The 14244-nt window shown below is 45.2% G+C and overlaps 1 protein-coding gene across 3 annotated transcripts in view; it reads right to left on the bottom strand.

Moving 5' to 3' along the window:
• The window catches only part of KIAA2026 (KIAA2026 ortholog), an 83365-nt gene extending 70816 nt beyond the window's left edge, over window positions 1-12549 (bottom strand). For 2 of the 3 annotated variants that reach the window (XM_050942948.1, XM_050942949.1), the window contains exon 1: window positions 11545-12548. In XM_050942948.1, the coding sequence (XP_050798905.1) occupies window positions 11545-12071 (527 nt within the window). In that variant the 5' untranslated portion in view covers window positions 12072-12548. Of the gene's footprint in view, window positions 1-11544 lie in introns of all 3 variants that reach the window. The other variant, XM_050942950.1, reaches the window with a different exon arrangement.
• Window positions 12550-14244: the final 1695 nt, after the last annotated feature.

Raw genomic sequence — 14244 nt, 5'->3', positions numbered from 1 at the left:
TATAAAGCAGGGGTCGGCAACCTACGGCACATGTGTCAAAGGTGGCAGGTGAGCTGATTTTTGATGATATGCAGCGGCAGGTTGAGCGGCTCAGCCCATCAGTGCTCTGGGGTTCCGGCTGCTGCCCCATTGTCGGCCCTACTCAGCACCTGCTGCTGGCCTGGGGACCACCAAGGAACCCCAGGCTGTCAGAGGGCTGAGCAGGCCAGCTGAACCACTCAACCTGCTATCAGCCTGGGGTTCCATTCACTCAGCCGGCAGCAGGCTGAGTGGGCTGGTGGCCGGCTGAGCAGGGCCGGTGGGGGGTTGAGTGGCTCAGTCTGCTGCCAGTCTGGGGTGCCAGCAGCACTCAGCCTACTGCTACTCCGGGGTCCTGGCTGCCGGCCCCTTGCCAGTCAGGAACCCAGCCGCCGGTCCCACTCTGCCTCCTGCCAGCCTGGGTGAGCAGAATCCCAGGCTGGTAGCAGGCTGAGGGGGGTTGGTGGCCGGGATCCTGGCGGGCAGGAATTGGTGGTCAGAACCCCAGACCAGCAGCGGGCTGAGCAGGGCCTGGGATCCTTGTCTAGGGTTCCAGCCACCAGCCCCGCTTAGCCCGCTGCCAGTTTGGGGTTTCATTTACTCAGCTGGCAGTGACCTGAGCAGGACCGGTGGCCAGGACCTCAGATAACAACAATAGTTTATTTATATAATATAGACAGAGAGAGACCTTCTACAAACGTTAAAATGTATTACTGGCACAAGAAACCTTAAATTACAGTGAACTTGGCACACCACTTCTGAAAGGTTGCCGACTCCTGGTATAGAGTGACCATATGTTGTACTAAGATTCTCCTGCCTTTTTTTTTTTTTTCTCCTGTGAGTCAGTATAGCTTTTGCCAGCCCAGAAGTTTGGCAGCCAATGTTTTACATTTTCACAATGTTTTCTCTAACCTTCATAAAGTAAATACATAGTTAATATGAGTTAAAAAGGCCAAGGACACTTCCTTGTGAAGAATCTGTACAGCAGATCATGCTAGAGCTGTGAAAATGTTAGTTTTTGATGGAACTTCAGAGGCAGTGATTTATCATGTATTTTATCATGTGAATGTGCTGCTATTGCTAATGTCTTTCCAAACAGAAATAAGGCCCAATAGGACTTCTGTAACATTTCTGTGGTACCTTAATCTAGATGAGATGATTCTGTGCTGACTTCATTTTGGTCACTTTGTGCTTTACCTAGGAGTAAAACTAGGGTTATATTTCCCCACTGTTTGGAAACGCAGCTTACTAAACTGGATAATGCCATTGATCTATTTACAGTATAAAGCTGATATAGAGTTGTAACTAACGTTAAGACTGATGCCCACTATACATTTAAAACTAAAAAGTGGCTTTGTAAAAATGACATGGGTTTCCAACTCTACTGTGTCTCAGTCTTCACACTAGCTCAAGTTCACAGGCTCACGGCTATCCTATATTAGTTATTTTAAATAATATTTCTGATAATAAATTAAACAGTTATTTCTTTAAAGAACACTCTTATAAGCTATGTCGTATCGAAAACAACTTTCTGGGTCACAAAAAAGAAAACGCAAAGATGAAGGAGGATTAGCTGTAGAAGCACAGAAGGGTTCTATACTTAAGTTTGTACATCATGAGAACAACGAAGTTGATCAAGATCATCATGTAACTTCTCAAGAAACGCAAGAACACACAGAACAATCATTTGAAACAGATGCAGATGCAAAACAAGAAATTAAAACAGTTGAAACTGTACTAGCATGGGATATAGATGACATTGGCACATGGCCGCAATCTTTAAACAATGAATACCGTGCCATTATACTTGAGAAAGGTCCTGTGAGAATAAGAGGTCTTGAATATCCTAAAGACATTAGAGGTAGGAAATTCACAAAAATCAATTACTACAAAAAAGACTTTCTAACGGTGAAATTGTCAACATATGGTGGCTTGTGTACTCTAAATGCAAGGATGCTGTATTTTGTTTCCCATGCAAGATTTTCAATAGTTGCAATTTTAAGATAGCAACCATGGGTATTAATGATTGGAAAAATCTTAGTCACATATTACCACAACATAAAAAGGCACAATACCACATTGAAAGTATACACAAATGGTGTGAGCTGAGTGTAAGGTTAAAAAAAAAAAAAAATCAGACAACTCTTGATGCCCAAAATCAAAGATTGCTGGAGTCACAGAAGCAGCATTGGCGTCGTGTTCTTGAACGTCTATTATCTATTGTTGAATATCAAACAATCTTGCTTTTAGAGGAAGCGCTGAGAAATTATTCTAGCCCCAAAATGGAAATTTTGGACCTTGTACAACTGCTGGGAAAATTTGACACAGTGATGAGTGAACATCTCTGAAGAGTAACTGAAAATGAAATACATGACCACTACTTGAGACCAAGAATTCAAAATGAACTGATCATGCTAATGAGCGATAAAATGAGAGACAAAATTGTTTCATTGGTTACTCTGGCAAAATATTTTGCCGTAATTCTAGATTGCACTCCGGACATAAGTCATCAAGAACAGATGTCGTCAATAGTGAGATTTGTCGACATTAGTGATTCAGCACAGATTACAGTTAAGGAATCGTTTATCACATTTTTAGAAGTACAAGACACTACAGGTTTTGGACTTCTTCAAACTCTCCTTGATGAACTAAAACAAATGGAATTGTCCATAATGAACATTCGAGGACAAGGCTACGATAATGGCGCCAACATGAAAGGATGCATTTCTGGCGTGCAAGCTAGATTGCGGAGAGAAAATCCACGAGCCTTTTTTGTTCCATGTGCAAGCCACAGCCTTAATTTGATATTGTGTGATATAGCCAAGTCTTCTGTAGAAGCTATATCTTTTTTTGGTTTGCTGCAACGCATTTACGTGCTCTTTTCAGCTTCCACTCAACGATGGCAAATATTCAAAGCACATGTCAATGGTATTACCGTTAAGCCTCTATCTGAGACATGCTGGGAAAGCAGAGTAGAAAGTGTAAAAACGTTGAGATATCTGAGGAAGTTTATGAAGCATTGGTTGCTATTTCGGAAGAAGCCAGAGATCCAAAAGCTAAAAGTGAAGCACAGTCATTGGCTTCTGAAATATCCAGCTTCAAGTTTCTAACATCTGTCGTAATCTGGTATGACATTCTTGTTAAAATCTCAAGTGTAAGCAAAATAATGCAGAGTCCAATGATGCAGCTTGATTCAACACTTATCTTACTAAACCACACACAAGACTTTTTAGTGAAATACGGAGAACATGGATTCAAAGAAGCACAGGTTACAGCAAGAGAGCTTGCACAGGCACTCGGTGTAGAACCAAAATTTCCATGTGCGAATGTGACACGAGTTTCAAGGAAAAAACGACAAATGGAATATGAAGGAGCAGATGAGCCCACAGACGATCCAGAAAAGAAATCTGAGGTTGAATTTTTTAACATTGTGATGGATAAAGCAGTATCTGCTGTTGATGAAAGGTTTAATACCTTGCAAGTACACCATGAACAGTTTGGATTTTTGTATGACATAACTAAATTCAATGAAATAGGAAAACAAGAGCAACTAATGACAAAGTGCAAGAACCCAGAGAGCCTCCTGAAGCACGGTTATAGTTTTGATTTAAATGGACTTGAACTGTATGAAGAATTGAGTACACTGTCATCAATGTTGCCACATGCAAAATCGGTGATGGACATTGTACAGTTTATTCATACCCACAAACTTGTTAACATATATCCTAATGTGTACATTGCCACTCGTATTCTACTGACAATTCCTGTAACAGTAGCATCAGGAGAACGGAGTTTCTCAAAACTAAAGCTCATTAAAAACTATCTCTGCTCTACAATGAGTCAGGAACGCCTAAATGGTCTTGCTATTCTTGCAATCAAACAAGACACGACTTTGTCTTTGTCATATGATGACATTATTACTGATTTTGCAGCCAAAAAAGCCAGAAAGATTGCTTTTAATTAAAAACAAATCTTTATTTCAATACCTCTTCATATAAATTTCCAATAAAATTTTGATAAATTAAAAAAATTATACTATTTGCATCATTCTGTCATATCAGAATTTTTTCTATAGTGCTGCTTCTTTAGTGCTAGTCCATCAGCATTACAGTGTGCTTAATTAAGTTAAACTGGTTTTAATAACATGAATGTGGCAAGTTTTCCAATACTGTAAGCTTATATTTGTGTTGCTAAGAGCAGATCAGGCACAGGGGCTCCAGTTTAATAATCTCGCCTAGGGCACGTTAAATCCTAAGGACTTCCCTGACCAGAAGAACTACAGTTACTAAATTTTTTAACATCTAGCTTATATTAGTAGAAGTGTCTTTAAATGCAGAGGTGCGTGTATAGTTTGAGTTGGAGATTGGATTACTACCCTTATAAAAAGATTGCTCTTTAATCAAAAGTCATGCTTTCATACCCAAAGAATATTTTTATAACACATTGTGTATTTAGGTTAAAAAAAACCTTTACTGCAGAAGAGCTTCATCACCTGTTTATCCGTACATTCACATGCCAGACAATTAGTAGGTAAGCCTTCATTTTAATGATTTATTGCTAAAGAATGATACCTGCTTTTTATGCCACAAACCTCAACAAAAATCCTAGTTAGCGTGATGGTACTGAAAATTTTTTTCCTCCTTGGTTGCAACTCTTATGAAAGTTTTCATATTAAAGCAATATGAATTTTCTTCCTTTTCCCTTCTTTCGTATCTCATTCAAATATCTTTTGCAGCTGTACTGTTTTATGACCAGTTTCTTCTCATTTTTAACTGATTTTTTGAGGAGAGGGGCTTTTGATTTTAAGTGTTTTTTACTTTATCAAGTTCAGCTGAAGCTTTAAAATTACACACATTTTCATCTGTCCCTAACTCTTTAGGATATTAACAATATGGTACCTCATTTAGCCAGTTACCGAGTGACTCCCAGCATTCACTTATGTTCAGAAACAGAATTCAAGGTCAACAAATTCACTGTGTCAGTTTGCTTAGGAAGTGGTTTTCAGAGTATCTTTTAGATCTATAGAGAATTTGATTCTAAAATGCAACCTTATATACCAAAGGTTCCCAAAACATTTTCTGTTGAACTACTCTTCTGAATTTAGTGTTCCATGAGCGCCTCCTTCTTTCTAAGAAACAGAAAGCCAAGAGGTCACTGATAGTCATGGGTGTGGATACAGTGTGCTCCATACTTAAAAAACTTCTGTTACAAAGTGAACTCATTTCTTTACGGATATGAACTAATTTTCTCTTTTCAAATGTCCCATATCTGACTGGAAAAGCCTTCTAACTGACAAGAGTTAGACACAGTGCACCCCAAAGCCAGTCTCCTATGTTGTCTAAGGGGAGCTGCTTCAGATAATCACAAGCAACTAAGCCCCAATCCCACTAACAGCATTGGTGCAACCAAGTTTTCAAGCCAAGCCTGAAACACACTAGTTGAAAAACAAAAAAGGTTTCCGGGGTAAATCACTGTCCCTGGAGTTGACCACTTTCCTACAAGCATTTCTTTCTACATGGTATTTTATCATTCCCAATCAAGCTGACTACAGAAATCTTAAATATTTCAGGACTGAACTGCAGGGATATATACAACACAAAGTTTCAATTTACTATCTGTTCATAGTTGTGCTCCTTTAAAAGAGTATAATTCCTTAGAAGTTGGCATCTTTCACCACCCAGACAAAACATCTGATTCACCTTTTATTGATGAGAACACTCTCAATGGGCTTTATTATGACTTCATCTTCTTGTAAACATCAGGTCTTATTCCCACAACATTCTTGTGTACATACCACTAAGGCTAGATGTAGTAATTTAAAGGCATTCTTCAGTTCCTGTTCTAGAGATGCTCACAGTCCATTGCAGCAGGTGAGAAACCCAGGACTCAGCACTAGAAAAGTTTCTATACAGATCTGTAAGAGAGTCTTCTGCCATTTTCTGCTATATTTGCCATCTTGGATTAACTGGGTCCTATTTTCCCCCATCAGCAGTTTATAATATAAATTTAACTAGCTGTTGCAACTATCCTTTTATAACAATTATAGAATTAGGTCCCTCTGAGAAATTATTAACATCTAAGTCTTCACTTATTATCCAGATTCAGCTTTCTTGAGATTCAGTCATCATAACTCAGATGGCCTAGTTTGAGGCTAATGTGATAATTACTCTCAGTACTAACACTACCCGTTTTTTTCAAAATGGAGAAGTACAACATCCCTCATGATAAAACTCACTGGTAATCATTCCATTATTGTGACACTCTGTACGTCAAATTAGCATCCTGGAACACCCACACTTACATTGTCATATGACTAATACATGTTTCCTACAATGCATGCCTTGTGAGGTATCATTTTAAAAGTCTTGATCTGTTGAACCTTAATATCCTGTTGAATTGTATGTACTATCATTGTATGTTAAGTTATGATGTGTTGCTGTATGTATTACTAAAATACTTTATGAGGTTGGGAGATGCCCACAGGTGGCCCTTCATTGGGACAAGGAGCAACCATCACTGGCCAGATAGGCATTAATGGCTCATCAAGAAGAATCCACTATCCCAGAGAGGGCACATATGCCATGGGGACTCCCACAGGTGAGAGTAAGGATCTTTCTAGCAGCTGGAAGAAAGTATAAAAGAGGTACAGTGACAACACTTGGCTTCTTCCCCTCTCCTCAAAATCTCAACACCTGAAAGATTATCTGGAAGACAAAGACTGAAATTAGGAGATTGGTCCCAAGCTGGAAGGGAGTTCAGTATGAATACTGAGAAGTGTAAGCTGCCCGTAACTTTTATCAGGGTGAGAGACTGATTCAAATCTTGCTTAGTCTGTTGAAGTTTAAATTTAGACTGAATTTCTAGGATAACCAACTTTGATCTCTATGCCTGCTACTTATAGTCACTTAAAATCAGTCTCTCTGTAGTTAATAAATTTGTTTTATATTTTACCTAAAACAAGTTGAAGTGCTTGGGGAATCGTAGCTCAGATTACAAAGGCTGTGGCATGTCCACTTTCCTTTGAAGAAGTGGTAAACTTATTAATGAGCTTGCACTGTCCATGGGAGCTCTGAGCAGTGTAAGAGGCATATTTCTGGGGTGATTGGCTGGTGCCTCTCCCTGTATGATTCATAAGTGAATCAAGGAACATTCATACAATTTAGCTGGATGTGTGGCTCCAGATGTTGATGGCTGAGTGATTACAGCGCTTGGAGGGGTGTTTCTGCTTGTCACTGGCATAGCTTTGTGAGAGACAACCAGGTTAGAGAGCTAAGGTGGCACACTGGTCCCCAGGATGTACCCTGGGAATCCTTGTCACAATTTTAAAGCCATTTGTAGAGGTATAACTGTGTAATCTGGATTTGGTTAACTGGCCAAGCTTTGAAGGCCATATACTCAACTTAATGGCATTTCTCTGTTTGTCTATCCACCTCAACGCCACATCTGATCAATTCCAAACTTTCAGGGAATGTTCTAGGCACCAATGGCCAGAACTCTGGAAAATCAGAAAACGGCAAGAGAGAGAAATGGAGGATTCTTACAGTCCCTGCCATCTGTTTACCACACAAGCAGCTTCTAGCATCTCTGCAATTGCCTACAGATCAAACAAATGGTTGATGGCATCAATGCCTTCAACCACAATGATACCTATATTTCATCTCTGCCCATCATCCCATTAGAGTTTTACCCTGAATGACTTATCTCCTAGAACAGTGGTTCCCAAACTAGGGTTTGTGAACCCCTGTGGGTTCGCAAAATGTTACAGGGGATTCTTGGGAAAAAATCCCCTAATGGTGGACAGAGCTGTCCCTAGGGACGGCGGACAGAGCTGTCCCTATGGACTACGGGCAGCACAGGGTCAGCATCCCGTAGCGCCTGAACTTCCAAGAGCTAAGCAGATCAAAGCAAGCTTCTCTATCACACTGAGGAGATTTAAAGTTTAAGACTCCTTATAAGAAATGGAAAGAGAGGTGGATATTTTTCGCTGTTTTTAAAATTAAATAGGCAGCTAGTATTGTTTTTAAAATTATTATGAAGAACAAGTTTAAGCTTTGTTGTAACATGCGTTGTTTGCCTGGACTGCTCAAGACCCGAATGCTTGTGTAGGAGGAACTCTTTGAGGTGGATTCTTAAATACCTTCGTGCTGTTTCACATCTGATACTCCCTGAAGAAACATAGGAGCCTTGTCTTATAACAGGCTTATTCAAAGTGATACAAGCTACAAAAGTGAGATCTTGGACAAGTGTTGCCATTTTCATAATGTAATAAAAATACTGTAACGACAAATATATAAATAGTGTGTAATAAGCATGTCATAAAAACAAATTTTATATTTCCAAGATCACTGCTTTTATAATTTATACTCAAGTAAAGGAAAAAATCCCTGGAAATATTCATTTTCAGGAGGGGTTTCGCGAGACTTGACATTTTAGTAAAAGGGATTCACAGGTTGTTAAAGTTTGTGAACCACTGTCCCAGACAAATAATCATGGCAGGGGAAAGTGGGATGTAGGTGTGCATTCAGCCCATTGGCATGGGAGAACATGGGGCCCTGAAATAGCTGGAAGAGGGAATGGGAGGCATACAGAACCGCTGGTGAGGTGGAAACTGGAGACCCTGATACGAGGTGAAGGGAAAATAGGGAGCACAAGAAGCCCCATGAATGGGAGCTTAAAAGAGACATTGTCTTGAGGGAAGGGGAGGTGCACAGAGGGAAAAGATGCAGGGAAAGTTCCTGAAAGAGACCAATGGGAGAATGGCACACAGCGACCTTTTGTGCTGGAACAGAGGGATGCAAGGAGTCCCTGATGTCCAATGAGCTCAGCCTGCAGAAGATACAAAGTATGTTACCCCCAAGTAATTATTTAATTTACAAACCATTATTATTCTGAGCCATCAATAAATCTGCAGCTAGTCCACACACACAGCCACCAGCAGCTACCACTTCCACCTATCAGAGCTAAGAATACCTGTATGGCAAGGGACACCCACAGATGTTCCCATTAAAGACTGATTCATCTTTCACTATCAGACTTGCCCATCAGTTTCAGATACAGATTAAGTAGTCTAGCCAAAACTCTACTTTCGCTGATAAAGAAACTTCTGAGATAGAAGGGTTAAATTAAATCACTTTTTTTTTTATTTCACGTTCTTCAGTTGTCTTGACTAAAAAGAAAGATGCTACTAGGGATATACATGCCTATCAATATTAAAAATAAATCTGCTAAGGATCTATATGGTTATCAATACCACTGGGTCTGTTTCGCCTCCTTAGATTAGGGACTTTGGGGTAGGCACTGAAACTTCCTCTGCTTTTATGGCACCAACCACAACATTTATGGGCCAAATGAATTGAGGCAGGAGCAGTGGAAGCACCTTGAAAGTGGGGGGCAGAGGCACCCGAATGTGGTCCAACCCTTGTACTGCCCCTTCCCCCCACTAAGGCCCCACTCCACCTCTTCCCCCTGCCAAGAGCCTACTCCTCCATTCACTCCTCATCCCCATCCCCTGCCCATCCCCATCCCGTGCCCTGACATCCAGTGAAAAGTAGGGGGGCCATAGCACCATCTGTTCCAGTACCCCTGAAGTGAGGTCTAATGCAAAGTTTTTATCTTGGCTCTACTCTTGGACCCTGATCCACAAAGGAACTTAGGTACTGCAGCACCTAACTGTTAGGTGCCTAGAAAAAAAATCCATGGAACAATGAGAGCCACAAAACCTAATTTAATTGCACCCTAGACTCCCTATAAAATGCACAGGGAAAGACAGGCACCTAAGAATGAGATCACAAAAGGCAACATGCTAGGCAAGGAGTGCCTAAACTAGCCAATGGGAAATGCTGAGGAGAGGACACTCAATCTCTTCTGTTGAAGATGTTCCACTGTGTATAAATACTTAAGAGTCACTGGGACAGAGAAAGAGTGAGAATGACTAACTCGGTGAAAAGGGCATCCACTCGGAAGGTAGGAGACCCAGGCTTCATTCCCTCAGCTCCAATTACTATCTACAGTAGAACAACTTCAACAGGAAAGACTGAGGGGGATTCACATGAGACTATCCTACAGTCCAGGGGCTGAGGCACTCTCGTGAGAGGTGGCAGATCCCTGTTCCAATCCTTTCTCCATCACAGTCCTATCAGGAACTGAACCACATCTCATACTGAGGTTACAGCTCTAATCACTGAGACAAAAGATATGAAGTGAGCACCACCAGTTCTCCCACCCGCAATTTTGGGTGGGGTGCAATCCAGCAGGCAGCCTCTGAGCATGCATACTGGACTGGGCCCTGTATGTGAGATAGGCATTTGGGTTCACGCACTGCTCTGGTGCTTAGGCAGGAGACAGGTATTCAGATGCTTACACTGAGACAATAGTGCATATAATCAAATGCAGAAACTTAGGTGCCAAGGGAACTTTTTAAGAGCAGCACGTATCGTAGGCTGGGGGAGGCTAAGCCTCTCCAATCTGCCCCTCATGGCCCCGCCCATGCTCCACCCCAAGACACCCTCCCTGCTTGCCACTTCACCCATGGTCCCAGCCCAGGGAAGCTGTTCCTCTTCTGGGAAGCATGCTGGGGCTAGGGTGGCCAGCCGGCCCGCCTGCGGCTGGGACTCGGGGCAGCCCAGCACTGGAGCCGTGCTGCCTGGCACTCAGGCCGCCCAGCACTGGGCTGCAGTGCCCGGAGCTCCAGGGCTGGAGGCTCTGTGGCTGCCTGCCCTGTGCTTGGGTGGCGCTCAGGCAGGGCAGGTCAGGACTGGGGCAGCAGGGCTAGCAGGCACTGGGAGCAGGGAGGGGCTCAGGTTCCAGAGGCCGCAAAAGGAGCAGGGAGTGGAGGGGCCTCAGGCAGAAGGGGTAGGGCCAGGGACTAGCCTCCCCTAAAGCTGATCATGCACCACCCATGGAATTTTTATGGAAAAAAACTTCGGCACTGGGAGAATTTAGGTGCCTATCACATTAGACAGCAGCCAGGCGGGGGGAGGGATCACAGTGGTGCCTAACTCTGAGGATTTATGGATCTCGACCTTTAGATATATCTGTAAGTAAAATAACATTAGAATGCTTGTCACTGTATCATAAGTGCGAACAAAACTAAAAGATGCATAATCTACCTCTAGCAGTAAAGCTCTCCTTTCAAAAGGAGTTTCTCCAGTGGCTATGCACTCTTACTTGTTTCTACCATTATCAAATATCCAAGAGAAAGTAGCCTGGAGGCAATACTAATATAAACAAATACATTTTTTTAAGCTGTCATTAAAGGTGGGAGGCTTGGGCTCCTCCTTCAGAAACAAGTTCCCTAAGTACAAAGTGTTGAGCCCTAGCATGCCTGTGGTTTTCATTACATATTCCGGCCTGCACATTCACAAAACCATTTAAGGAAAGTGAGGCACAAAGTGGCTTTTGCCAGGAGTGAGTCCTCCTCCAACCCTATAAGGTTCGCATAGGAGTGTGCTCCTAACCCACATAACTGGCACCTGTCAGAATCTCTTTAGTGTCTCAGGGAGACAGACAGGTGTCCGCTACACTTACCGGGACAGCAACGCCAGCTTTTGTTCCAGCATCATCTCCAGCTTCTGGGCCTGTTTGGAGAGCCAGTGATCCACCCCGTGCAGCCGGTAACACGTCTCAAGCATTAGCCGAAAATCGGCCACGAAATCCGTGATTCCAGCATATTGTCCACTGGAAAATTTTTCTTCCATCTTCAGCAGCCACATCCCGGCCGCTTGCTGTGGAAGAGAGTCGCTGCCGCTGCGACCTGCCAGGGAGGCGGCTTCTCCTTCCTCCGCGACGGCCGCCTGGTCTCGCAGGGGCTTCAGAAAAGGAGCCGTCAGTGGCCGGTGCTTCTCCAGCAGAAACTCGCACAGGATCCGGTAACCCTGCTGGAGCTCCGGGCTCAGGTTCTGTTGCCAGCGGCAGCGAGGGCCGCTGTCCCCAGCCTTCGCCTCCTCCGGCCGCTGCTCTTCCTCCTCTGGCGGGCCGCCGACTAGCGCGGGAGCGGCTGAAGAATCTCCGGCAGCCGGAGCCTCCATGTCCCCCTCGGGCTGCGCCAGGCTCATGCACCCCACAGGCGCTGTGGCCGGGCTCCCCTGCTACCCGCAGCGACAGAGCGTGGGGACGGGCTCCTCAGCGGCAGCCAGAGCCCGCTCAGGCTAGTCCCGCAGCGAGCGGCCGGGCAGGCTCCGCACGGACACACAGCTCCGTCCGGCCCGACGCCTCGGGGGCCCGTCTGCCCTCTGTGCCAGCCGGGGGGAAGGTGCTGCCTGCTTCCGCTGTCTCCCATTCACAGTCCTCGAGACGCTGCCGCGGTCTGTCCCCGCACCAGGCTCCCTCCCTGCCGGGGTCTCCGCCCGCCCAAGGCAGCCGCGTTTGCTCTTTGTGCCTGGGTCTATGGCCTCCCCTCTCCCGGGGAGCAAGGAGGCTCTGGCACATACCCGGGCACGTCTGCTGCCCGTAGCGGCCGCCCTCCGCCGCGGCTCGGCGGGAAAGGGAGCCCGCCCCCGCCAGCAGCCGCTCGGGTCTGGCCGGGCTGACCCTACCTTGGGCCGGCGAGAGAGCCGAGCCTGCCCAGCCTTCCCCTGCTGCAGCTGCCCCGCTCCCAGGCGCCGTGTCACCTCCCAGGGCCGCTCCCCGTGCCCGGCCCAGACTGCGCTGCCAAGCCTGGCTGGGGCCCCGCTCTTCAGCCGCTGGTCACTCGGTGCCTCGGCCTGGGTGCGCGGCGGCGGCGGCCTGTCTCCGCCTGCAGCTGCCTCTGGGGCCCGTGTCTGCGCTCCCGGAGCGGCGGGGACCGCCCGGCGTCCTGTCTCCCTCCCCTCTACCCGCGGAGGGACATGGCTGCGGGCGCAGAGGGAGGAGCCGGAGCCGGCGGCGCTGTCAGTTAATGGCCGCGGATGGGATCGACTCGGCGCCCCCCAGGCAGGTTGGGAAGGGGTGAGAGAAAGAGAGGCCCCCTCCCTCCCATCCAATGCGCATGCCTATTGACAGCGGCGGCCGCGAAATAGTCCGCTGGTTGTTTTGGACGCCAGCTGAGATGCCGTCATTAGACAGCGACTTATTATGGGAGGGAGTGCGAATCTAAGGCGCATGCGCAGTCTGGGGGTATCGCTGCCCGGGCGGGTAAGTCAGTGCGCATGCGCGATCTGAAGGGGGCGCTGTATGACAGCATTTGCCAGGAGAAGTGGGGCTGGTCTCAGCCTCAGGGTAGAGTGGCTTGGCAGCAGTCAGGGTGCTGCTGGAGATAGGTGCACCAGAGCCACCCCTTGCTGAAGTGAGGCTGTTTGCACGCTATGGGCAAGACCAGAATACTGCTGTCATCATTTTGCAGCTCAGCCACTGCAATTTCCTCTGCTCTGGCTTTGACAAATGCAGCCTTGGTCTGCTCATCTCCCTTCAGCATGCTGCTGCATTGATCTTTGTGAGTATGCATCCCATCTACTTCCCCCTGTTCCAGCTCATCAAACGGAGCTGCTTCTGTTCACTGCCAAGGCCTGTCTCACCTCCTGCCCATCCTCTCTCCCTTGCTATCAAAATGTCAGCTCCCACCTCTGATCCGCTGAGGATGCTAACTTTATTCTCCCACTTGTTGCATTCTCAAACAATTTTGTGCTTCACACTTTGTTCTATAATGGGCCTGAGAACAACAATATGGTCTGCAAATGATATCAGTGGTCTAAATCCTGCTTGTTTCTCGCTGCGTTGCAAGTCTGTTTGTTTGTTGATACACTCCAAGATGATGTTGCGCATGATTTTCCCAGGCATTAACAGTAACCTGTTTCCTCTTCAGTTATTGCAGTTGGTAAGGTCACCCTTCTTTGGCTATTTTACAATAAGGCCTCCCTTCTAGTGAGTTGGGTTGTTTTCTCTGTTCCTTGTTCTATCCAAAAACACAAGGAAAGTCTGGAGGATTGTTTTATCACTTCCAATAATGTTATCCTCTCCATCTGCTTTTCAAGTTTTCAGTTTATTGATGGTTTTAATAACTTCTTCCACTATATCATCTCCTAAATCAATATCAAGCTCTAGTGTCGGTCTGCATCACATATTTATAATAGTTTGCTTGGGCTATTTAAAAGAGTCTGAAAATGTTCTGCCCATCTTTTCCTTTGTTCTTCTCTGTATTAAGGGTCTTTCCATGTGCCTTTTGAATAGGCCTCTAGTACTGTTAAAGCTTCCTGTTAGCTGTTTGATAGTCTTACACAAGTGTTAACTTACAGGCAGTCATTCATCTTTGAC

This window comes from Gopherus flavomarginatus, chromosome 3 (assembly GCF_025201925.1).
Source record: "Gopherus flavomarginatus isolate rGopFla2 chromosome 3, rGopFla2.mat.asm, whole genome shotgun sequence".
NCBI classification, from domain to species: Eukaryota; Metazoa; Chordata; order Testudines; family Testudinidae; genus Gopherus; species Gopherus flavomarginatus.
Note: the sequence above shows the minus strand (reverse complement) of the source record. Positions and strands in the feature narration are given on the sequence as shown.